The sequence below is a fragment of the Vulpes lagopus genome, chromosome 8, assembly GCF_018345385.1.
Source record: "Vulpes lagopus strain Blue_001 chromosome 8, ASM1834538v1, whole genome shotgun sequence".
NCBI classification, from domain to species: Eukaryota; Metazoa; Chordata; class Mammalia; order Carnivora; family Canidae; genus Vulpes; species Vulpes lagopus.
In genome coordinates, this window is record NC_054831.1 from 118,296,521 (window position 1) to 118,322,586 (window position 26,066).

Consider the following 26,066-nt stretch of genomic DNA (forward strand, 5'->3'; position numbering starts at 1 on the left):
ATGTACTGTTTTAATTTGATGAATCCTGGCATAACCATCAAATTAGAGAGTTATATCATTTACTTCAATAGAGGATTTCTCAGTGGAAAACGTGATCCCTGGGTGGCTCAGCGGTTGGGCGCCTGCCTTTGGCCCAGGACGTGATTCTGGAGTCCCGGGATCGAGTCTCATGTTGGGCTCCCTGCATGGAACCTGCTTCTCTCTCTGCCTGTTTCTCTGCCTCTCTCTCTCTCTCTGTGTCTCTCATGAATGAGTGAATAAAATCTTAAAAAAAGAAAAAGAGGGATCCCTGGGTGGCGCAGCGGTTTGGCCCCTGCCTTTGGCCCAGGGCGCGATCCTGGAGACCCGGGATCGAATCCCACGTCGGGCTTCCGGTGCATGGAGCCTGCTTTTCCCTCTGCCTGTGTCTCTGCCCCTCTCTCTCTCTCTCTGTCTCTCTCTCTCTGTATGACTATCATAAATAAATAATAAAATTTAAAAAAAGATTTATTTATTTATTTATTTATTTAGAGCGAAAGAGAGGCAGAGACACAGGCAGAGAGAGAAGCAGGATTGACAGGATTTTTAAAAGGATGCTTAATAAGTTTGGTTTGCCCTCAAGTTCTCTCTATATATGTTTGATTTAGAATTGGAAATCCCCCAAAAACCTGAATTTTACTCAATAATTTAATTTCTTTAACAAGAAAATTGTCTGGAATTGTGTAGGTACGGGCCTCCCTGGGACAGAGCTCTCTTAAGGCTCTTTATAAGCCTATGGTTATAGCACTTTTGAGAACATGGTTAAATTGTAAATCATCGTAGGGTTCTTTATCACCTTAGAATTAAAAAAAAAAAAAGAGGTAGTACATGTACATGGGAAAAACAAAACATTTCAAAAGGTATGTGTTATGATAAAGTAAATCATGCTTCTGGCCTTCAGCTCCTGTCAACCTTCACGCTGACAACCAGTTACCTCTTTGTAACTTTCCAGATAGTTGATGGGTTTGAAAGCTAATGTAGCACTCTCAAATATTTCAATATGTACTGTTCACACCGTCATGTGCTCTTTTCAGTTATCAGTGTCTCAGCTTTCCATATTTCATATAGATCTGTTTTATTCTTTTTTAAGGTCAGCATAGTTTTCCATTTTAAGAATATGTAATGATTAAGTGATTGTTGTTGTATTCATGCATTTGAGTTTTTTGATTCTCATCGAGGTTAGATGTTAGCACTAGAGTATCAACACAGGACATTTAAACTCTAACATAAACCTCTTCAAAGTTTTTGAGTAGCCTCTGTTGTGTTCCTGACTTAGTCTTACTGGTAGTACGCTATCTTAGCTTGGTTGGCCTCTGCTTGCTTGTTCTTCCAGCCTCTTTCTTCATTCCTTTTGCTCTTTCTCTTTTCCCTCCCTTCTTGATTTAAAAGGATTTCTCTGTCACAAACCATTTCTTCTAATACTGCAGTGAAGTCACCTTCTTTGGTTAAAAATGGAAATGTTGCATAGGAAATGGGAATGTCCCAAATTCAACATTTAAAAGGTTCTATAGGGATGCCTGGGTGGCTCAGCGGTTCAGTGTCTGCCTTCGGCTCAGGGCGTGATCCTGGGTCTGGGAATTGAGTCTCACATCCGAGTCCCACATCAGGCTTTCCATGGGGAGCCTGCTTCTCCCTCTGCCTATGTCTCTGCCTCTCTCTCTGCCTCTCTCTGTCTCTCATGAATAAATAAATAAAATCTTAAAAAAAGAAAAGGTTCTATAAAGGTAAAATCACTTAATGTCAGAGAGACAGGTTTAGAAGAAAGTTTTCCTGTCAGATGTACAGGTGCTGAGTTTATGCTAAAATACAAGGCTTTATAACTTTTGAGTACTTTCCAGCTGTGGTAGATTGTTAATGATTTTTTTTACAGACTGCTTTGTATTCTTATGTCTGTTACAGGAATTAACATTAGTTTATCTGAATTGACAGGTGCAAGAGCATTTAACTGTTGATGCATAGTTGAACTCTTGGGGGTGGGAGAAGGAACAGAAGATTGTTTTTATCATGTATCTGTTAACATTGATAGAACATACTGTTTCGTTTGACGGAAATTCCTTTGCCGGGAATCTCAGTGTGTGTTAAGAATTGAAAATCTAATAATGAATCCTTATCTTTGGAATTGGTCCTTCCAAAATGAGGTTGGAGGAGTAAGATGGCATAAAACTTGTTCTCTTTGCTGAGCAGACAAACATTGGAGACTAGGTAGAAAACTTAATGCTAGAGATGTAACCTTTCAAGCCTGGCCATCACTACAAAGCAGGTCTTTCAGTGCCTTTACTCAGCTGACACACATATTAGCGTGATAACATCATTTAACCAAAGGGATTCAAACAGGTTAGAATTTCCTTGTGTTTTGCTTTTCACTGCATGCAGAGCATTGTTCTTGAATGGTTACTTTAATAATCTTTTCTCCCCTTATTTAAGGTCACAGAGTTGTAGATCAACATCCAAGCAAATATTTGAAGAAAAGTTATAGTTACATGAAGAAGATTATGACTTGAAAAATATGTGGATACCACCATAATCAAAATTTAAGGAAAAATGAATAGTTAGGAGACCTGGGTTCTTGTCTTTGGTCTGCTACTAATTAGTCATGTGGTCTTAGTTAAGTCATTTTAACCTCTCTTGCTCCCAAACATCATCTTGGGTTTTTTGTTTGTTTGTTTGTTTTTTAAAGATTGGAGTTGTTGTTGCTCTCTAAGCTTCTTCTGGCTTTATTTTTATTTATTTTTTTAAAAGATTTTATTCATTTGACAGAGAGAGCGCGCACGCACAAGCAGAGGGAGCTGCAGGCAGAGGGAGCTGCAGGCTATTAGCTGAGCAGGCAGCCTGCTGTGGGATTTGATCCCAGGACCCTGAGATCATGACCTGAGTCAAAGGCAGATACTTAACTGACTGAACTGCCCAGATGCCCTTCTCCTAGCTTTAAAATTCCTTGACTGCACAAGGAATACCCTATGAAATGTGTGATCTAAGGTGCCTGTGTTTGGGGATTACAGTTAGGAAAGTGGTGGTATGTATTTTTTTCTTAGTTTGAATATTAGAAGTTTCATGATTTTACTGTAGTATATAACCTCTGCTGAGGTTAGATTGCCATTTTGAATTTCTTACATATCTTTCATATTTTAGGAATGTTCTAGTTTTGTGCTTTTGTCCATGATAATATAGTCACAAGCATGTAACTTACATAGTGCCATAAGAATATTACAAAAGACTTGTGAATAGAGTAGGCTTGAAAGTTTGTAGGCCTTGGTTCTTTCTTAAATATATTTTAGTTTCTTCCTGAAAATGGTTCTATGGCCCTCTTTCATATCTTTTTCTGTCTGGTCAGTCCTCGTTTGAGAGACTACTAAATAAGCATTTATTGGTGGATTAGAGAAAAGGCAAGTGAAAGAACTTAGACCCTGTCCCTATTTCCAGAGCTATTTATTTCTGAGGATGTATGTATGTATATATGTATGTATGTAATTGCTGCACCCAACATGGGGCTTGAACTTAACGACCCTGAGATCAAGAGTCACTTGTTCTACCAACTGAGCCAGCCAGGTGCCCCCAGAGGATTTTATGATTATGTTGATGCTCTGACTAGCTAACTATAAAGATGATGATTTTGTTGATACTCTGAGCTAACTATAAAGATTGCTGTGTTTCAGTGCAACAGGCCCAAAATTATATTAAAAATTCTGTCACTTTCTCACCTTGTTTTTGGTATGGGCAGAAGAAAGCTGTGTGAATCATTGACCTTTAGACAAGCTTTTGTACTCTTGAGGTAGTGATGTGTTGTGAGAAATAGTTAAAAGGTCAACTGGACTACGGGTGCCTGGATGGTTCAGGCAGTTGAGCGTCCCAACTCTTGATTTTGGGTCAGGTCATGATATTGGGACCATGAGATCAAGCCCTGCATTGAGCTCTGTGCTGAGCATGGAGCCTGCTTAAAGAGTCTCTCTCTCTCTCACCCTACCAAACCCCCTCACACTCTTTCAAAAAAAAAGCGAGAGAGAGAGAGAGAAAAGGTAAATTGGACTTGAAATGATGGTATTTATGCATTAATTGAGGCAACAGGCATTATGGTACATTGGAAAAAACATTGGACTAACAGAAGACATTCGCCTTAGATAAGTCATGAAGAAAGTTCACTTTCTGATCCTCTTTCCTCATTCCTTGTAGGTGGTAACAACTACTCAAGAGTTGTGAGGAAAATAAGTTAATTTTTTTGAAAAGTACTTTATGGACTAGTGTTATAATTGGGGGCCGGTACATATCCTTTGGATAGAAAGAATTAAATCCTCAAAGTGAAATTTTGGTAAATATCCTTCATCCATTTACAAATATATCTTATTTTAATTAAAGTGTATATGTGAAGGACTTAATCATCAAAGCAGAAGAATAAGATCATTATGAACTTTATGAAGAATCTATGGAGGGAAGGTTTCTTTAAGGATCTTTCAATAACTATATTTAAAAATAAGGTCATTTAAAAATGACTTGAGTTACAAATCTTATTAACACAAATTTTTTTGAACTCCCTTTTGAAAAAAGAAAGACAGACTTTTGAATTTCTGACTTTTAAAACTCTTGATCTACATTTTTATCCTAGTCTTCATAGATGACAATAATTTGAATTAATTAGAATTGGTGACCTTTCAAATGTCTTTGGACTCATAGAGTACATATTCTTGACTTTGAGCATGATGTTCACTATGCTGTCAACCTCCAGTTCATTTTATTTATGCTTTTCTCCTCTAGGTTTTTCGTTGGAATATACGTTGCACATTTATGGCGATTCTGAGCGTGAGGGCAGACTTCTGCCAGGCTCAGCACAGCGTTTTCGCTGACAAGTGAGCTTGGGGGTTCTATGTGCCATAATTAACATTGCCTTGAAGACTCTGGACACCGAGACTGGCCTCAGAAATAGTTGGCTTTTTTTTTTTTTATTGCAAGCATATTTCTTTTAATGACTCCAGTAAAATTAAGCATCAAGTAAACAAAAGTGGAAAGCAACCTACACTTTTAACTTGTCTCACTAGTGCCTAAATGTAGTAAAGGCTACTTAAGTTTTGAACGTAGTTGGATTTTTTTTGGAGTCCGAAGGTATCCATCTGCAGACATTGAGGCCCAAGTTGAATTTGGATTCAAGTGGATTCTAAATACTTCTGCTTACCTTGAAGAGAGAAGCTTCTTAAAGAATAAACAAGTTGAATAGAGAAAAACACTGATCGATATTAGGCATTTTAGTGGTCTTTTTAATGTTTTCTGCTGTGAAACATTTCAAGATTTGATTTTTTTTTTCATTTTCCCCATCACACCCACACACGCACGCTCACACTTTTTATTTGCCATAATGAACCGTCCAGCCCCTGTGGAGATCTCCTATGAGAATATGCGTTTTCTGATAACTCACAACCCTACCAATGCTACCCTCAACAAGTTCACAGAGGTAAGATTGTAGTATGGTCTACTTTTTGATTAATTTATTTTTTTTACTTTTTGATTAATTTATAAAGTTATAAATGAACACCATTATAAAGAAATCTCTTACCACAAAGCCATTTATTTCTGTGATTAGGATATGGATGGTCATCCTACCAATCTTTGAATTGAGTTGAATTAGTTACAACAGATATTTAAAAGAACATTTGTGGGATTTTGGGAGACTTTAGAGATTATGTAGTCTTTTATTTATTTATTTTTTTTTAAATATCCTTTCAACATAGCAGTTCATATTTTTCTTTCTTTCTTTCTTTCTTTATTTTAAAGATTTTATTTATTTATTGATGAGAGACACACACACACACCCCCCCCCCCCCCCCCCCCCCCACCCACACACACACACACACAGAGGGAGAGGCAGAGACACAGGCAGAGGGAGAAGCAGGCTCCATGCAAGGAGCCTGATGTGGGACTCATCCTGGGTCTCCAGGATCACACCCTGGGCTGCAGGCGGCACTAAACCGCTGCGCCACCAGGGCTGACCCATATTTTTAAAAATAAAAATAATTAACATTTATTGAACATTTAGTATGTACCCAACATTACAGTAAGCAGTTTTATGTATTATATCATTTACTCAAAATAGCCCTATGAGGTATGGGTACTATTATTTTGTCCCTCCTACAGATTAGGAAACTGAGGTTCAGGGCAATTTAGTAATTTCCCTAAAGGTTATAGCATATGGTAGAATGGTCTCTGACTCAAAAACCCATGTCTGCCTCAAATATTCTGGCCACTTTTGATAAAAACCTACTCCAGAACTGTTTAGCAATAGTAACCATCATATACAAGGGTCAGAACCTTCAGGGAGGAAAGGTGTTACAGGTAACATTTTTATGTCAGACCCTTCATTTTCTCTGCTATATTTATGGACTAGACTTAGAGAGCTGGATGAACTCCCAGGGATTCTAAATCTACCCGTCTCATTTTACAGATGGCAAAACTGAGTTCAGAAGAGATTTTGAATTGCTTGAGGACACAAATACTATAAAAATTTCTACTATAACCTTTCAGTGAATGGCACCTATGGAGTTCATTTTAATAGGATTTGTTTTATATTTTGAAATGTTTAAAAATTAACTCCATGTAATAACAACTATCCCGAGTCTGTTTTAGAAGGCCTTTTTGTGAAAAAGTCCTTTAGCAGTTAAAATGACTTTACTCTTTAGATAACCAAATGACTAATCAACACCTCTTGTAGGATATAACTATTCCTGCTCATTTATACTTCTAATTCCCAGAGCTGCTTAACTTTGTGTACACAGTGTACAAGTTGATTTCAGGCCTGTGTGCCCTTAGGGTTGTTCAGTCACCTTTAAGCCTGGTTGAATTATGTGATCCTATTTTCAGCCTGTGGATTCCTTAGTCATAGACTCCAAAAGTGGCAGAGGCCACTGTCCTACAACTATAAAAAGATGCTGGTGGCCCATCGAAGATAGATAGTCGCTGGATTAGGCCTTACTATAGGAAAATTTTTAAAGGAGCAAGGCTCTGGCTATAATTGTATGTTTATTGGCTTTGTAATATGATACCACTTTTTAAAAAAATTATTTATTTGAGAGAGAGAGGGAGAGAACACCAGCAGGGAGGTAGGGAGAGGGAGAAGCAGTCTCCCAGCTGTGTAGGGAACTCTACTTGGGGCTCAATCCCAGGACCCTGGGGTCGTGACCTGAGCTGAAGGTAGACACTTAACTGACTGAGCCACCCAGGTACTCTATGATATCACTTTTTAATCTTACTTTCAATATTACTTTTGTTTTTTTAATTTAATTTAATTTTTTAAAAAGGTTTTAAGTAATCTCTACACCCAACAAGGGGCTTGAATTCAACAACCCCAAGATCAAGGATCATATGCTCCACTGACTGAGACAGCCAGATTCCCTGCTTTTGTTTCTTGAAATTAAAAAAGCAAAAACAATAAGTATTTTTACTATGTGAAAATCAGAAGGTACATAAAAGCAAAAGACAATTTAAAAATACTTAACTCTTAGTACCTAACTTCTAGATGTTTTTCTCTGCATATATGTGTATATTTACTTATATATACATAGATAGGATCACACTATGTTTTAAAAAATCTTCCCCCAACCTTTTTAGTATTATTTTTATAGCTGTCACATACTTTAACAGTTCCCCTGCTTTTGGACCATTAATGTTTCCATCATTTTACCATTCTAAAAAGCCCATGCTGAGCACACTGGTACCTGAATCTTTATATATGTCTTTAATTACTTTGTTAGTGTAAATTCTCAGAAGTAGCATTTCTAGGTCAAAATGTATATGTGCTTTTATAGTTTTTGTGACCTGTTACCTTTAGAAAGGTGATTGTGTTGGTGCTTCCCCTAAGAGCCTGAGTGTCCATTTGATATATTGCCACAATGAGAATGATTTTGATCTTTGTCCAAGAATGATTTCTCATTGCTTCAATTTATAATAGTACATTTTTAAAGTTTTGGTTGCAGGTTCTAAAAGTATCCCTTATGTTTGTTCTTCTTTAAAGGAACTTAAGAAGTATGGAGTGACAACTTTGGTTCGAGTTTGTGATGCTACATATGATAAAGCTCCAGTTGAAAAAGAAGGAATCCACGTTCTAGTGAGTGTGTAGTGTTTTAATTTTTCACTACAAATAACTAGTACCTTTTAAACTTAGCTATTTTTAATTTTTTTTTTTTTTTTTAATTTTTATTTATTTATGATAGTCACAGAGAGAGAGAGAGAGAGGCAGAGACACAGGCAGAGGGAGAAGCAGGCTCCATGCACCGGGAGCCCGACGCGGGACCCGATCCCGGGTCTCCAGGATCGCGCCCTGGGCCATAGGCAGGCGCCAAACCGCTGCGCCACCCAGGGACCCCTAAACTTAGCTATTTTTAAAACTGGGCACTTAGTATGGTTTTTAAGTTTATAGGAGATACAGTGTTGACAGCAATCTTTAAAAATTTTTGGATTTGCAGTTTTATTCATTTGTCCCCTTAAAGTCTATATATGCAGAGTATTTTCAACAAATGAAAAGCAAAATTGAATATACATTTACTTCAAGAAAATGGAAATTTGCATTTTGTTTTCTCTAGGAAATTAATTGCAATATTTAGTTTTTGTTTCTAGGCTACTTTTTTTTTTTTTAAGGTTTTATTTATTTATTCATGAGAGACACACACACAGAGAGGGGCATAGACACAGGCAGAGGGAGAAGCAGGCTCCTGACGTGGGACTTGATCCTGGGTCTCCAGGATCACACCCTGGGCCGAAGGCGGCGCTAAACTGCTGAGCCCTCCGGGCTGCCCATAGGCTACTGGTTTGAATCTAACTGAAAATAATTTTTATTTTTTATTTTTTATTTATTTTTTATTTTTATTTTTATTTATTTATGATAGTCACAGAGAGAGAGAGAGAGGCAGAGACACAGGCGGAGGGAGAAGCAGGCCCCATGCACCGGGAGCCTGATGTGGGATTCGATCCCGGGTCTCCAGGATCGCGCCCTGGGCCAAAGGCAGGCGCCAAACCGCTGCGCCACCCAGGGATCCCTGAAAATAATTTTTTTTTTAAGATTTTATTTATTTATTCATGAGACACACACACACACACAGAGGCAGAGACATAGGCAGAGGGAGAAGCAGGCTCCATGCAGGGAGCCCAACGTGGGACTCGATCCTGGGTCTCCAGGATCAGGCCCTGGGCCGAAGGTGGCGCTAAACTGCTGAGCCACCCAGACTGTCCTGAAAATAATTTTCATCAGAAGTTCTTAAGTTACATGGAAATATAGTTAACCCTTGAATGCAGGGGTAGGGACACCAACTCCCACATAGTAAAAAATCCACATGTAACTTTTTACTTAACAAAAGCTTTACTAATAGCCTACTATTGACCAGAGGCTTACCAATAACATAAACAGGCCACTAGCATATATTTTGTATGTTGCATATATTATGTACTATATTCTTTTTTAAAAAAAAAAACTTTTTAATTTTTATTTATTTATTCATGAAAGACAGAGAGGCAGAGACACAGGCAGAGGGAGAAGCAGGCTCCATGCAGGGAGCCCGATGTGGGACTCGATCCTGGGACCCCAGGATCCCACCCCGGACTGAAGGTGGTGCTAAACCACTGAACGACCGGGCTGCCCTATGTACTATATTCTTTTTTTTTTTTTTTTTATGTACTATATTCTTATAATAAAGTTAGCTAGAGAAATTTTATTAAGAAAAAATAAGAGAAAATCCATTTATAGTACTATACTGTGTTTATTGGAAAAAATCTGCATGTAAGTGGACCCGTACAGTTCAAACCTGTGTTGTTTGAGGGTCAGCTGTATTCTCTCTCACTTTGCAAGTACTAATTAGTTACTTAGTGTTTTGTGAATAACCTATAGGGGACAAAGTCTGGAAAAGAGGTTAAGGACAGGGAAAGGCATCTTGCTTCAGAGAATCAACATAGTTTCTGACACTTTGTGGTAGGTTTCTAAGTAGCTTTTGTGTGATTAGCTTTCTTTTGTTTTCAGTTTGAACATAATGTGATTGGAATTTTAAATTCCTCCTTGGCCCCTAAATACACTGTTTTATTTATTGGAAACAGGAGCCTCAGATGAGGTAAAATTTTCTACCTTCTTCCCTAAATAGTCGTGTAAACCGCAAAAGTGGGGATCCCTAGGTGGCTCAGCAGTTTGGCGCCTGCCTTCGGCCCAGGGCGTGATCCTGGGGACCTAGGATCGAGTCCCACATTGGGCTCCCTGCATGGAGACTGGCTTCTCCCTCTGCCTGTGTCTCTGCCCGCCCCAATCTCTTATGAATAAATAAAATCTTAAAAAAAAAAAAGGGGAGAAAATAATAAGATACTGAGGGTGCCTGGGTGGCTCAGTTAAACGTCTGCCTTTGGCTCAAGTTCATGATCCCCCAAGGTCTTGGAATTGAGCTCCAAGTCGGGTTCCCTGCTCAGCAAGGGGCCTGCTGCTTCCTGCTCCTTCTGCCTGCTACTCCCCCTGCCTGTGTGTGCATGCGCATGCTCCCTCTCTTACTCTTTCAGATGAATAAGATCTTTAAAAAAAAAAAAAAAAGATGATGATACTGGTACAAAGTTATGTTCCTATTAGTTCTGTAGTCTTTATGCATTGGTCAGTAGGGAAGGTAGTTCATGCAAAGAAAATAAATGTCCTGTTGGTAAGGCAGTTCTCTCATATCTGATCCATAAAGTTCTCTCACCTCCATTTTGGTGAAAACACAAAAACCAAATAGCCAAGCATTATGTTTTTTAAAAATGTATTTTAATAGTATGGCATGGTAATAATTTGCTTGCATTCCCATTTCTAAAGGACTTTAAGGTCCCCTGGGTGGAAATCACTGTGGGGATAAATATAAACATGTATAAAATATAACCCTGTGTTTATAAAAACAAAATTTTAACTTCTGAAACTAGGCTGAATATGACTTCTTTTTCCTGTATTGTATGTTCTCCAGTGGGCAGATGAGAAATCAGTTTGTTTTGACAGATGGCATGAATGAGAAAATGAACTATGGATTGACTGTAGTTTGTTTGAATTAGTAATGTTGATAAACACCTTTATGAAATAGAAATGAACCAGAGAACTTGAACTAGTTTGTAAAAGATAATGGTAGGTCTGGGATTTATTCTGGGCCTTTAAATCTACACTTTTGTTTTAAATAGATGTGATCAGATAAAATTAAAGGTCTAACTTAAGCTTTAAAAAAAATAAAAACAGAATTAAGCTTAGACTTTCTTTCCTTTTCCCAGAGATTTTAAGTGGATTGATAATCTACTTTTGCTAGGTAAAGAGGGTTTGGAATACTTTATAGATTTTATTTATTTTAGAGAAAGAGTGCAAATGGGAAAAGGGGCAGAGTGAGAGGGAGAGAAAGGATCTTAAGCAGACTACATGCTCCTGGTGAGCCTGATATCGGGCTTAGTCTCATGTCCCTGAGATAATGACCTGAGCTGAAACCAATAGTTGGACACTCAACTGACTGAGCTACCTAGGTACCCCCTGGAATACTTTGTAAGAGGATATCCCCAAAATAAGATCTTTTAATCTTTTGACTAATGTTCTTGCAAATCAGAGGCATATTGGAAAAGCCTAATAGTGGTATCCATTATGTCAGTTTGAAGTTCAGACAGTTCCAAATAATAATTTTAATGATTTGTTTTTGATAGAAACTGCTTTATATGAGTAAGTGAAGCATGTTTCATATTATTGTTACTTAAATGATTGCATTTTAGGGGGGTATTAGAGGAAGTAAGCTCTCAAGTAAGGTACTTGCTTACTGGGTTTTACTGCTATTTACAGTTAAACTTAGTGACGTTTATAATAATAACACTGACAACCCTTTAATTATGGGGTGTAGTTGACAAATCAAACATAATATGTTGTCATGGCTAATGGGCTACATGAAGTGTTCTAGTAGTGCCCATAATGAGTGCAGAATCAATTTAGTGCTTTGTCACTTTTCTCTTTTGCTTTCTCTAGCATCTTAAAGTGTCTTATCCAATCTCATTAGAGTAATCCTACGTTTTAAAAAAAAGTTCCCAGCATTTTTGCATTTCAGTCCTTGGAGCTAGATGGGAGAGAGGGAATGCAAAATGTGAATTCCCTTCCCTTCTTTCTTTAAAGCTGATTTATGTTGGCTACTTAGGCCCTTTTGCTAGGTAGAAAGGAAGATAAACACTGCCTATATGCACATGGGATTAGTTTTAATTAAAAAACAGCCCAAAGGGAGCCTGGCTGGTTCAGTTAGTAGAGCATGCAACTCTTGATCTTGGGGTCGTGAGTTTCAGCCCCACCTTGGGGGTAGAGATTACTTAAATACACATGTACAAATGAATATAGAAAGAGAAAGGGATACTTGAGAAAAAGGTCTCCATTTGTTTAGTAACATATCTTGCGGCACTGTGCTTGTTAAATGGGATATGTATGATTTAGGCAGAGCTTTAAAAATATTAGCTACTTGGCTATTTATTTTTATTTATTTTATTTATTTTATTTTTATTTTTTTAAGTTTTTATTTATTTATGATAGTCACACACACAGAGAGAGGGAGAGAGGCAGAGACACAGGCAGAGGGAGAAGCAGGCTTCATGCACCGGGAGCCCGACGTGGGATTCGATCCCGGGTTTCCAGGATCGCGCCCTGGGCCAAAGACAGGTGCTAAACCGCTGCGCCACCCAGGGATCCCTGGCTATTTATTTTTAAAGATTTTATTTATTTGAGAGAGAGAGAGTACATGTATGCACATGCACAAGAGGGGGGAAGGGCAAAGAGAGGGAGAAGTAGATTCCCTCCACCAAGCAAGGAGCCAGACGTGGAGCTCCATCCCAGGACCCCAGGTCATGACCCAGCCGAAGGCAGAGGCTTAACTGACTGAGCCACCCAGGTGCCCCCTCTCCTGCCTTTTTAGTATATACGCCCAGAGATGATAGTATATTTCTGTTATGATATGCTAACTGCTGGAGATTCCTTATGAGAGAATCTTTCTCTAAAGAAAAGGCATCATAACTTAGAGCTATTTGGGGGATAATCCTCAAAATATTTGTAGAGATCAGTGAGATACTAGTTGGTGTACTTTTTTTTTTTTTTTAAAGACTTTATTTACTCATGAGAGACACAGAGAATGGCAGAGACACAGGCAGAGGGAGAAGCAGGCTCCATGTAGGGAGCCTGATGTGGGACTCAATTCTGGCACCCCAGGATCACACCCTGAGCCAAAGGCAAATGCTCAACCACTGAGCCGCTCAGGCATCCCAGTTGGTATACTTCTTTGCCACAGTGGACTTTTAAATTATATTGATAGGTGTTGTATTCTCTCTTACTTTGTCTAGGCTTATTTATTTATTTATTTATTTATTTATTTATTTATTTATTTATTATTTATTTATTTATGATAGTCACACAGAGAGAAAGAGAGAGGCAGAGACACAGGCAGAGGGAGAAGCAGGCTCCATGCACCGGGAGCCCGATGTGGGATTCGATCCCGGGTCTCCAGGATCACGCCCTGGGCCAAAGGCAGGCGCCAAACCGCTGCGCCACCCAAAGATCCTTTGTCTAGGCTTTAATTATAGTTTTCTCTATTATGTCTAATTATTGCTTTATTCAGATAAAGTATTTGAAGACCCTAGTTTCTTACCACTCTGATAAGAGATTTCCATAAGATAAAATTAGATGCTTACAATGCTGGCTACATGTGATTGAGAAGGCTAAGTTACTTGGCACACTTGAATTTTGATCTTGGAAAAAACTTTACAGCAGTGATCAGAATTGTATTATTTAGGATAGGTATATAGGGCACCTGGGTGGGTCAGTGTTAAGTGTCCAGCTCTTGATTTTGGCTCAGGTCATCATCTCAGGGTTGTGAGATTGAGCTCCGAGTCCAGCTCTGTGCTGGGAGTGGAGCCTGCTTAAGATCCACACCCCCTGCCCCATTCCCTGCACTCACCTTCTAAAAAAAAAAAAACTGGATAGGTATATAAAGTACAGTTAGTTAAAAGTTAGATGTGTTCTATGCAGGTATTCTGCAGTAGATTTTACCTGGAGGAAATAACAATTTAATGTAAAACATCTTTTCTTTCCAGGATTGGCCATTTGATGATGGAGCACCACCCCCTAATCAGATAGTAGACGATTGGCTAAACTTGTTAAAGACCAAATTTCGTGAAGAGCCAGGTTGCTGTGTTGCAGTGCATTGTGTTGCAGGATTGGGAAGGTAAGCTCTTACTTTTTGTCTGTGAATTCATTATCAAAAATTTCACTCTGATAGATGTTTGTATTTATTACACCAAATATTAAATTGCCTAAAAGAAAAGGAAATGAGAGCTTAAGTTGGTGCAATGGTTTCTTAAGAGTTTGATGCCCATGATAGATTTAGTGGATGATGGCTCAGAAATTGTTTTGAAACTGATTTAATGTAATTATCTTATATTTGAGCTAAAAAAAATTTTTTTTGAGCTAAAAATTGGTCTTAGTTCAGTATGGATTTTTTTCCCCCTCATTTCACATATTCAGAGGCTTAGGTCTTTGAGATGAGCAACAAAAAATAATTTTAAATTTCTGAAGAAACTATATGTGGTTAATTTTGGATTGAGATGAATGGGAAGTTAATAGGTAGAGAGCAGATGGCCGAACTTTAAACTTCTGAAAGGAGATGTATGGAGAACAAAATTTAACTTTGATTTTTAAAGCCTTTTTCCTTGAGCATTGCATGGAACGGTGTTGCAACAGTCTCATCAACAACAGATTAAATGCTAATTTATGATGTGCACTTTGACTCAGAACAGTAGTGCAGGCTGCTCTTGCCTCCAGGTGGTGGTGACTCAGGTTATTATCTCTGCTCAGGTCTGTTCTTTGCTCTTTTCCCCCCTTTTTTTGCAGTTTAGTGTTGTATAATTTCTTCTTCAGGGCCAGAAGTTCCAGTCCTTATTCTGAAGGGTGAAGGTAGTGTCCTAACTTGGGCAGTTTTAAAACTGGTGGCTATCCTAGCAGGTAGTCTAAAGTTGGTACCATGTAGTAGATGTTTTAAAGTGTCATTTCCCAGGGGCACCAGGGCAGCTCAGTGGTTGAGATCCTGGGGTCTTGAGATCGAGTGCAGCATCAGGCTCCTCAGGGAGCCTGCTTCTCCCTCTGCCTATGTCTCTGCCTTTCTCTCTAATGAATTTTTTTTTTTTTAAAGTCATTTCCCTTGCTAGATTTTTGTCTATGTGTGTAGTAGTATTTTATTGTTAAGGAATCTACTTCTGTGACTGTCCTGAAGCCCAGGCTGGATTAACAGTGACAAGTCCTGGAGTTTAACTATACTTCACCTGGACTTGCTGTTTATAACCATTGTCTTCTTTCTCTACCCCAGCTGAAAATCCAGACTCATGAGGCCTCAATCCCTGCCTTCATATTCCTGGAAGACTCCAAATTCAACTATGTTGGAGGCTTTTTCAAAGGAAAAGACAGCTTTGTCTTCCCAGAAGACAAACCCTCTATTTTTTGGTTCATGAAGCAGAGAGCATTCCCCAAACCATGGACAGGTTGAGACCTGCTCAGGCCTCAGTGTCACCTTGTTAGATGTAAAAAAAAAAAAAAAAAACCAAAACCTTAAAAACATACTTTTATAGAGAACTGTTCTAATTATCAATTCTCTTAGCTCATAGAAAGGATTTTGTTGAAGAAATCTAGTGCCTTTTTAGTATTTGATGAGGAAAAGATAATAAAAAGGATTTGTGCTGAAATTTTATTTTAAAGATTTTATTTATTTATTCATGAGAGACACACAGAGAGAGAAGCAGAGACAGAGGCAGAGGCAGAGGGAGAAGCAGGCTCCATGCAGGGAGCCCGATACGGGACTCGATCCCAGGACCACGGGATCACGACCCCAGCTGAAGGCAGATGCTCAACCACGGAGCCAGGTGTCCCTGTAATAAAGTTTTTGAGATCCATACAGATGACACGTTTGGTCAATTTTTTTTTTTTTTTAACTGCAATGTTGGTTAAAGACCAATGAAGAATTTTTGATGACATAGAATATGAACATTCAGATAATGTCATGATGTTTAAAGAATAAAGATCTGTTTTTTAGAGAGAGAGAGAGAGAGTGCATGCACAGGGGAGGGAATAGGGAAAGGATAGAGAGAATCTTAAGCAGGCTTCATGCCCAGTATGGAGCCCCATACAGGGCTCAGTCTCACGATGCTGAAATCATGACCTGAGCTGACATCAAGAGTCAGACCCTTAACTGACTGAGCCAACCAGGCACGCCAAGAATAAAGATCTCTTAATGAAGGTACAGAATTTAGTGCTTGGGCAGCCCCCAGTGGCTCAGCGGTTTAGCACCGCCTTCAGCCCAGGGCCTGATCCTGGAGACCCTGGATCGAGTCCCACGTGGGCTCTCTGCATGGAGCCTGCTTCTCCCTCTGCCTGTGTCTCTGCCTCTCTCTCTCTCTCTCTCTCTGTCTCTATGAATAAATAAATAAAAAATCTTAAAAAGAAAAAAAAAGAATTTAGTGCTTTACTAAAAGTAGATGACACCGAAGACCCTATCCTGATACAGACATTTTTCCTATGTAGGGAAAATAGCAAAAATTTTAGTATATAGGAGAAAGGAAAGCTCAAGCTTTGCATTGTTTTGGTAATGTATAATCCTTGGTTTAAAAAAGATCCTTTGGGATCCCTGGGTGGCTCAGCGATTTGGCGCCTGCCTTTGACCCGGGGCGTGATCCTGGAGACCCGGGATCGAATCCCACGTCGGGCTCCCAGCATGGAGCCTGCTTCTCCCTCTGCCTGTGTCTCTGCCTCTCTGTCTCTCTCTGTGTGACTATCATGAATAAATAAATAAAATATTTTAAAAAAATTAAAAAAATAAAATAAAAATTAAAAAATAAAAAAGATCCTTTATTTCCAAAGACTTGTGGATATTTACAAATGAGTTTCTCTCTGTAGGGCACCTGTGCTGGTTGCACTTGCTTTGATTGAATGTGGAATGAAGTATGAAGACGCAGTTCAGTTTATAAGACAGTGAGTATGAAGTTTTATGTTCACAAACTCATAAAGCAAGACCATACAAGAGGAAGGAATTATGGAACGTACTCTTTGTAGTATGGAATAATTTGTTGGCTTAAAATATTGTTTGATTGAAGAAATCAAGAGGACCATGTGGTGAAGAGACTCATAATGGTATTGTTTGCTCCCAGATTTAAAGATTTTCTAATTTAGTTGGCAAATTTGGACACTGTAGAGTATGTCCAGTATATGACTTTTGAGTATCTAGGAATCTTTAAAATGAATAACTAAGTAGTAGTCTAGGTGATCTAGTGACTCTCTTAATGAATGTTCAAAGTACCGTCCAAATGCAACTATGACCAAGAGGCAGAGAAGAATCTATAGAGAAGTAGTTAATTAGGACGCTTAAGTGACCTGTTCAGGCACAAAATCAGAATGGTATTGCCCAGATAGAATCTTGGCATCCATCTGGAATAATGGGCCATGTTATTTTGTTGTCCAGAATTCTTTAGCAATCATTATCTTGTCTTTCCCTTTCAACCTTTTCTTTTTTTAAAAAAAAAAAGGGGTTGGGGGGAAGACTGTGATAAGAGGGCACGAAATGTATGGTAGCAGCTCTAAGAAGGTGACATATTTCAAGGAACACCATCTGTGCCTGCTGCTTCATATAATACTTGCTCACTCATCAGCCCTTTTCTCTTAAGTGATATTGTATAGGAAATAGGCTGGTTTTCAGCTGTGTGGAGTTAGAAAGGCCTTAGGCCATAAATAATGCATTTTAGTGAGTCAGCTCTTTTTTTTTTTTTTTTTTTTTTTTTTACGTGATCAAGTTTGTCATTCTTGTATTTTCAGAAAAAGAAGGGGAGCATTCAATTCCAAACAGCTGCTTTACCTGGAGAAATACCGACCTAAGATGCGATTGCGCGTCAGAGACACCAATGGGCACTGCTGTGTTCAGTAGAAAGAAGTGTAAACGAAGGCTGGCTTGATTGTGCATTTAGGGGGAACTCTTGGTACCTGGAAATGTGAATCTGGAATCTTAACTGTGTCACCAAAGTAGTGATGGATTCAGTACTCCTCAACCACTTTCCTAATGATTGGAAAAAAGCAAACAAAAAAGAAATCCCTCTATAACATGAATAAAATGTTTAAGAAAAGAAAAAGAGAAGGAAAAAAGGGATTAATTCAGTGAAGGATGATTTTGCTCCTAATTGTTGGAGTTTGAATTTCTGCCAGGATTGAATTATATCAAAATCTCCTGTCTTTTTTAACTTTTCAGAATATGTCTCTAAGGAAAACCAGCAGAACATTAGCCTGTGCAGAACCATCTGTTTGGGGAGCGCACTCTTCCATTATGCTTGGCACATAGATCTCCCTATTGTGGGATTTCTCTCTCTCTATTTTTTTTTTCTCTCTCTTTCCCTCTTTCTCTTTTCTTTTCTTTCTTCTTTCTTTCTTTCTTTCTTTCTCTCTCTCTTTTTCTTTCTCTCTCTCTTTTTTGGTGGTAGGCGTATATTATTCCCCTCTTCTCTTCTTTCTCCATCCCTCTTTTTTTCCCTTAATACATGTTTTAGATGGAATAGGAGAAGCCCTTGTTGCTGTAGATGTGTGTGCAGTCTGGCAGCCTTAAGCCCACCTGGGCACTTTTAGAAAAAACAAAACAAAACAAAAAAACAAAAAAAGAAACAAAAAGTACCAAAAAAAAAAAAAAAAAAAAAAAGCAGTGGCATATATATTATATGATCCAGGTGGTTTTTAGTCTTTACTGATGATGGGGTGTTCATGTTAGTTTCTTTTCTTGAAAACCCTATTCAACATTAGGCAAAGTAGCCAGGAGCCTTTTGTTTTGGTTTTTATTTTGGTAAATTAGTGGGGAGATGGCATTTTAAGAATAGTCTTTCTTCTCAAAGAACTTAGCTGAGAGTCGAATTTTTCTCTTTCCCAACCAATGAAGCTAAGTGGGTATCCCAGAAACTTCTGTTTTCTGAAGGGGAGCACTCCAGGTTATCACTAAAGATGTGTCCAGGCAGAGAGTTAGCACACTTTTTAGAATTGTGGATTTGTAGTGTTACTCTGATTTTCTGTCTAATGATATCAGAGAACTACTACCAACTTTAAAATTTTTATTTAGGACTGACTTGTACTATGAATTTTCAGGAATGGTGAAAGTAATAACAGCAAAGATAGGATATTTTGGACTTGAGAAATGCCTGTGATGTGTATTTTCCAAACTGCCCCCTATATGTACAGTTCAGTTTAACCACTGATTGCCTTGTTATTTTCTTTATGAGATTTAAAAAAAAATAATTTGCTGGTTCCAAACCAACAATGCCTAGTGAGTATGTGTCCACAGGCCATACAGGATAGAAGAGAGACATAAAGCAACCCAATGAGTAGCAAAGGGACTGTATTGTTGATGAAATGGTGTAGTGTCATTTTTGGAGATTCTTTGCCGGGTTCAATGTGCTGATCTAGAGAAGCTGTTTCTCTGCTCATTTGCAGACGGCAGTTGTGACCAGGCTGCATTGACAAAGCAATTTGAAGGACACCATCTGGGGCTCTTGCACTCTTCATCTAAATATTACTTAATAGTGCTCTGCTTCTAAGGATTTGAATAAAGGCTTAGGGTCATCTTGTCTTGCTGGAATTTGCTATGCAGAGCCATAAACTTCCCATTTTTTTAAGGATCAGCTAGGCCAGTAGGAATGGACTGGGACCTTGTCTCACACTGATGATACCTCAGATGTTGGCTGGCTATGTGAACTGCCTATTTCCTATGCTGGAGTTGTTTTGATTTTTAACTAAATGAATATCTGTAGATTCTTTCCTCCCCTATCCCAGAAAACAAAACAAAATAATGCTTTTTGAAACTGTTTCTAGAATTTTAAAGTGAAAAATGATGGTACTCCAAAATTCTTTATTTCAGAACATGACAATAGATTCTTAACATAGGTTCAGGATCAAAACCGCATACCCTCTAAACTCAGACTGTCTGTTGACTCCAAGGGTTTTTTTGATCAAGACAGTAACAAACTTTTTTCCCTTTGACATGCTCTGATTTTTGTTGTTTGTGAGGAGTGTGTGTGTGTGTGTGTGTGTGTGTGTGTGTGTGTGCAGTGTCCAGCAGTATCAGTGCCTGCCTGAGATAGGAAAATTACATTCCTGGTTCTGTATGAGGAGAAGGGTGTATAAAGCAACAAGAAACATTATCCCTCATTTTGTTTTAAATTACATACTAATGTTAATTGTTCTCAGAACTGGATTTTCTTCCTCAAAATTAAAAGTTTTTTTCTTTTGGATTTAATGAAGTATTGCTAGCTGAAGCCAGTTTGACATGGTGAGAGAGATGTCAGACTGATGAAAGGTGTGCAGCCTGATTTAAAACCAAACCCTGAACCCTTTTAAAGAACAATAAAACGTATTTTACATGCTCTTTGTCTGTGTATCGTTTTCCACCCTAGGTTGAATTTAATTTATGTCTTGTTTTGGGTCCTGTTAATTACTGCAAAGAGGTAAAATAATTAGAGGTTGGGAAGTTCAAAGATTTTATGCCACCCAGGTGTTCAACCAGGACAAACCTAACCAGAGTTGGGATATATCTGGTACATTTTGTGGTTTAGTTCTTGGACACAACACTCTAGGAATTAAGCATCTTGTTTCTTTCCAAGGGATTTTTTTATACCATAGATTTTGATGAAGCATTGCAACTTTTTACTCAAACTCAGAGAACAGCGAGGAAGGAGGAACTTTACATATTGTAGGACTGAGGATGGGGAATTTCCCTTAGACGGTGGGTAATAATCTGTCCATTCATTCAGAAAATAAGCTTATCTAGTAAGGTACTAAGAATGAGAAGAGAAGACACTGTTTCCACTTTGGAGGATCTTAGTCTAGAAGAGAAGTTAGATTTGTAGATGTTAAGAACAGAGTTCTGTGGGTACAGTACTGTGTGACTTAGAGTTAATTGATCCTCTTTCCTATTTTAAAATTCCCACCTCCTGTTCTTCATTAGTGTAGATTCAGTGGTCCATCGTTACATTCACTCTTGGCTACACAGCAAGTTGCCCTGCCCCATCTCTTCATTATACTTGCCTGGCTAAACTCCATTTTTGGTTAAGTTCAGTCTGCCACTTTATCTGCACTTGTGCAACTGAACATGCTGACTCTGTTTCTGTTGAAAGTCATGACCTCAAATAGACCGTAGTACCATCTGACAATCCTGCTACATTTCTTTATTTCATTTACTCTTGACTCTCCTTGAAAACACTTAAATTTTAATACTTTCTCATTCTCTCTGTTTGTGGCTTTCTTGCTTTTCTCTTCTTTTCTTTTCTTAACTTAGAAAATAGAAACAAGGAAATTTCCACAGGCTCCTGCCATCACATCTACTCATCTACCTGCATCTCTGCTTGTAAGCTCTGTCTTTCTTCTAGTTACATGCTTGCCCTTTGTAAGGTATGCTCTTCCAGTTGTGTCCTAGATTCCATCATTCAGAGGATGCAGCTTTAGCCATTCTGTTTATTGACTTCCCTCCGCTAGATCATTGCCATCAGCCTACTACATACTATTATTTCTTCCGTGTTAAAGAAAAAAAAAATCCTGTTTGGCCCACACTCATACCCTTTGCTCTTTATAGCAAAACTCAAAAAGAGTTCTCTAACTGCACACTTTACTTCTGTCTTGAACCTACTCCATTGAGGATTTTGATTCCACTGTAACTGCCTATGTAAAGATCACTAGAACTTCTATCATATTTAATCCAATGGTCAATTCTTTATCCCTTTTTTTGACGTTAGTTTATGACATAGTTGATCACTCCTTTTTGAAATGTGTTCCTTATTTACTGTGTAAGAGGAATGATATCCCCAACCTCCCACCCCATGTCCATACTCGAAATCCCTGGAACGTGTAAATATGTTACATGGTAAAAGGGACTTTATGGCTTTAAGGATCTTGAGATGGGGAGATTATCTCATATTTTCTGGATAGGTCTAGCCTAATTGCATGAGTTCTTAAAAGCAGAGGATCTTTCTTGGATGAGGAAGAATGGTCTGGAAAATGGAATGTTGCTGGCTGAAAGATAGAGGAAGAGGGCCTCTAGAACTTGGAAAAATCAAGGAAACATTCTCTCCTACAATCTCCCAAAGAGGAACTCGCCTACCAATACCTTAATTTTGCTCCCATGTGGGACTTCTATAGAGCAGTAGGGTGATGAATTTATGTCCTAAGCCACTACGTTTGTGTTCATTTGTTACAGCTGCAACAGAAAACGGATTTTTGCTTTCTAGGACAGACCTCATACTCTTGAGTTTTCACCTAGTTTAGCAGTCACACCTCAATTTGAGGTTCTGGTTCTTCATCATCTCCACTATATCTGCCTGGACTCTATTCTCTGGACTCCAGATTCATTATCCAAAGCCTACTTGACGTCTCTCATGGATGTCCGAGAGTTCAAAAACCTTTAATTCCCGCTTAACTGTAACTTCAGTGAGACCTTCCATGACTTTCATTTTAGAATTGCCCCCCACCCCTGTACCATTGGCATGTTCTCTTACCCTGCTGTGTTTTAGATTTCCCCATACTGCTTACTACCATTTCACTAACTTTTTATTGTTTGCCTCTCCACCAGACTATAAGCCCCACAGGGCACAGGGATTTGTGTGTGTGTGTTTTGTTCACTATATCTTCACCTAAAACAGTGCTTGGCATGTAGTAGGTGCTCAGTAATTGAGTGAATTGGTGCTTCTAGGTAAATGATGGTACTATAGAGAAGAGAGTAACTAAAACTGTCCTGGAGCATGTTACGTAGTTCCGCAGTGGTCATATTTGAGCTGGGCTTTAAAGGTGATGTAGAAAAAGCTGATGTGTGAGGTATCACTTCACATCGACTAGGATGGCTATAGTAAAAAAGATGGATAATGATAAGTCCTGGCAAGAGTGAAGAAATTGGAACCCTCATACATTGCTGATGGGGATGTAGAGTGGTGCAGTCTCTTTTAAAAACAGTTTGACAGGGCAGCCCCGGTGGCGCAGTGGTTTAGTGTCGCCTGCAGCCCGAGGTATGATCCTGGAGACCCAGGATCGAGTCCCACATCGGACTCCCTGCATGGAGCCTGCTTCTCCCTCTGTGTGTCTCTGTCTCTCTCTCTCTGAATAAATAAATCTTTAAAAAATATAAATAAAAACAGTTTGACAGCGTCTCAAAAAGTTAAACATAATATTTGCCATATAGCTCAGCAATTCCTATATATCCAACATCCAATTCTAGATACATACCTGAAAGGAAGGAAAGGATGAATGATTGCCCAGGGTTGGCTTGGGGGTGAGGATGTGGAGTGACTGCTCATGGGTATGGGGTTTCTTTTTGTAGTGATGAAATGTTCTGAAATTTGTGGGAACGGTTGCACAACAGTGTGAATGTATTAAATGCTATTGAACTGTGCATTTACCAAAAAGAAAAAAAAAGGTTGATAGGGGGAAAGTACTTTTCAGGCAGAAAATACAAGGGACTGGAGGTATGAAAGGGCAAGGTATGTTTGGGAGAAGTGGCATGGTTTGATATCTCTGGAGGGTATGGATTTGTGCCAGGCTGCTTTGATCATCCTCAAACTCTAGAAAGTGTGCTAGACACTCCTCCCTTGTCCCTCCCTCTCCACCCCAAGGCTACAATTAATTGGGTCAGAGATAGACAGTTGACTCAAAGCTAACCAGTGGCCAGCAGGCTCTTACTTTTCACTGAGGGAGACTCTTAAATGTTGAGAAGCCAGTTGTGCTAGTACATATATTAGGTCATATGTGAGCTAAATAAACAAAGGACAATGAGGTGAATGGAGTAGCAGCTTGGGGAGCAAAACAAAAAGACCTGGCCTGGGAGTTGGGGAGAAATAGAAATGCCTTGGCTCCAGCCAAGTTGCACTTTCCCAGGAAGCCTTCTCAGTAGTTTCTGCCCCTTCCCTTGTCCCTTCTGTGAAATAGTTTGAGTCAGTTTCTTAATAATCAATAGAGCTTAGGCTTTGATTATACAAACAGCATGTTAAGTGCTGTGACTGAAGCACCTATAGGGAGAGAGTGATGATTTCGTCATTAAGTATTTGAGCCCCTATCACATACTATACAAACTCTCTGCCCTTACAGAGCTTAAATTCTAGTTGAGATGAAAGAATAAACAGGGACACCAATGAGGAATATATGTTCAGATAATGTTTGGTGCTATGAAGTTTGGAAGAAAGTAAAGTAGGTAAGGGATTAGTGGCTGGAGTTATGTATGAATTAGGTGGAATGGTCAGGGAAGGTGTCTGAGGAAGGTGAAGGAGCCTACTATATGTAAATGTTATGGGAAGGTGCTGGAAGCACTTCCCAAGTAGTGCCTGTCACCGGTATGTGTAAACTTGAAAGAGTGAGCTTGGTATGCTCACAAAACAGTGTAGGTAGTATGGCTGGAGTATAGTAAGGAGGAAAGGCAAAATTTAGGCAGAGGCCAAATTGTGTTTAGTGAGTCTGGGAAGGTGGGGGTCATATTGCAGAGGTTGTTACGTATTCATAGCAAGAAATCTGAAAGTTTTTCTATTGTTTCTCAATCAGGAGGAAACATCAGACTCAACCATGTGGTTTATTCAAAGTGTCCATGCTTAGGCACCACTGAGGTCATTCTAAATCAGGTTTTCAAGTTGGGAATCTGCTTTTGCACAATGGAGAGCCTCTGAAGGTTGGTAAACACAGCAGTTACATTGTCACATCTGTGCTTAAAGAGGCTATTGAGGAAGTTCTTTAGAGACTGTACCTGTAAACCCAGTGCTTGATTCATATCTGCATGCAATAAATAGCTGAATGAATGAAGATGAATTGCAGAGAATAGAAGTTGAAAGGCCATTTATGGGTGGTGGGTTGATGATGGCCTGCAGTAGGCCACGACAGAGGTATTGGGACCTGATCTAAGGGAGCAGCAGAGGAATAGGGTCAAAAACTATCTTTTTTTTTTCAGCCACCAGAGCCTGGATTACATGAAAAGATGACCTGTATATCTACATTCACATTTCAAGGGATTAATTTACATCAGCTGGCTTATCTGGCCTTGAGAAAGATTTATAAAATGGCACTCACCTCTGATTTTCTCTGCAGGTCACACTTGCAAATAAAAGCAAATAGAAATTGCTTGCACCCTTGTCAACCATGCTGCAACAGTTCACTGGCCAGTGTGACAACAGTGCCATGCCTTTGTTGTTTGGGGGTCAGGGCAGTGAGGAAGACAGAGGAACAAGGGGTGACACTAGCTAACATCTGCCAAATACAGCTGTGTTCGGAATCTCACATGTGTTTTCTCATGTATTTTCCATAGGCTTCCACTCATTATGACCCCATTTTATAGATGAGGAAACCAAAAAGGGAAATAATAGCAAGAAGTTGGCCAGGCCAGTATATGAATTAGGGCCTTATTTCTAAAATGCCTGGCTCTATGGCCTAGCAGAATGGGAAGATGTTTATATTCAGGATGTTGCTGTGGTTTTTGCACCCAATGACTTCCTGTTAATTGAACTGCAGCTTTATAAGTATGTGGAGTGGGGGAGGGGAGCACATGTATGCCTGTGTCTAGCAAGCAGTTTTGTCCAGTCAGTGGATTTAACTTGTGCAAACTGTGTGTAATGGGCCCTACCAGTAACAAACCAGGACGTTTGAGCAGAGTAGTTTAGAGTTTATAATTGGCTTCCTATTACTGTTGGCTGATTCTCTTGCACATAGAGTTTTACTCCAGGATTGGTATTTGACTTAAGAAATTTTCAAATTGATTTTATCTTTAGTGCATTAATGCGTGGCCTAAATTCCTGCAGAGGCATTAGATAACCAGCCTGGACATGCTTTAGCAATCGTAACTGGATCTGAGCTGCCAGTGCCACAGCTTTTATTCAGCATAGATAAAGCACTTTTCTGAAAGCACTTTTCTACCTAAGTCCTGTGACTTATTTTTTTAGGGTACCTCAAGTTTAGGCCCCTTGAAATTGGAATATATTCCCCCAAATCATGTTAAAACACACAAATGGGAATTTGTTAACATGGGTAGATTTAATTTTTAGCTTCCTGTCAG

At 39.0% G+C, this 26,066-nt stretch overlaps 1 protein-coding gene across 2 annotated transcripts in view; it reads left to right on the forward strand.

The window, feature by feature from the left end:
- The window catches only part of PTP4A2 (protein tyrosine phosphatase 4A2), a 31,650-nt gene extending 11,232 nt beyond the window's left edge, over positions 1 to 20,418 (forward strand). The window contains exons 2-7 of one of the 2 annotated variants that reach the window (XM_041766759.1): positions 4,186 to 4,321; positions 4,765 to 5,455; positions 8,009 to 8,101; positions 14,080 to 14,210; positions 16,928 to 17,002; positions 17,840 to 20,418. In XM_041766759.1, coding sequence (XP_041622693.1) covers positions 5,360 to 5,455; positions 8,009 to 8,101; positions 14,080 to 14,210; positions 16,928 to 17,002; positions 17,840 to 17,948 — 504 coding nt within the window. In that variant the 5' untranslated portion in view covers positions 4,186 to 4,321; positions 4,765 to 5,359 and the 3' untranslated portion in view covers positions 17,949 to 20,418. The remainder of the gene's footprint in view (positions 1 to 4,185; positions 4,322 to 4,764; positions 5,456 to 8,008; positions 8,102 to 14,079; positions 14,211 to 16,927; positions 17,003 to 17,839) is intronic. The other variant, XM_041766758.1, reaches the window with a different exon arrangement.
- The last annotated feature ends 5,648 nt before the right edge of the window (positions 20,419 to 26,066 follow it).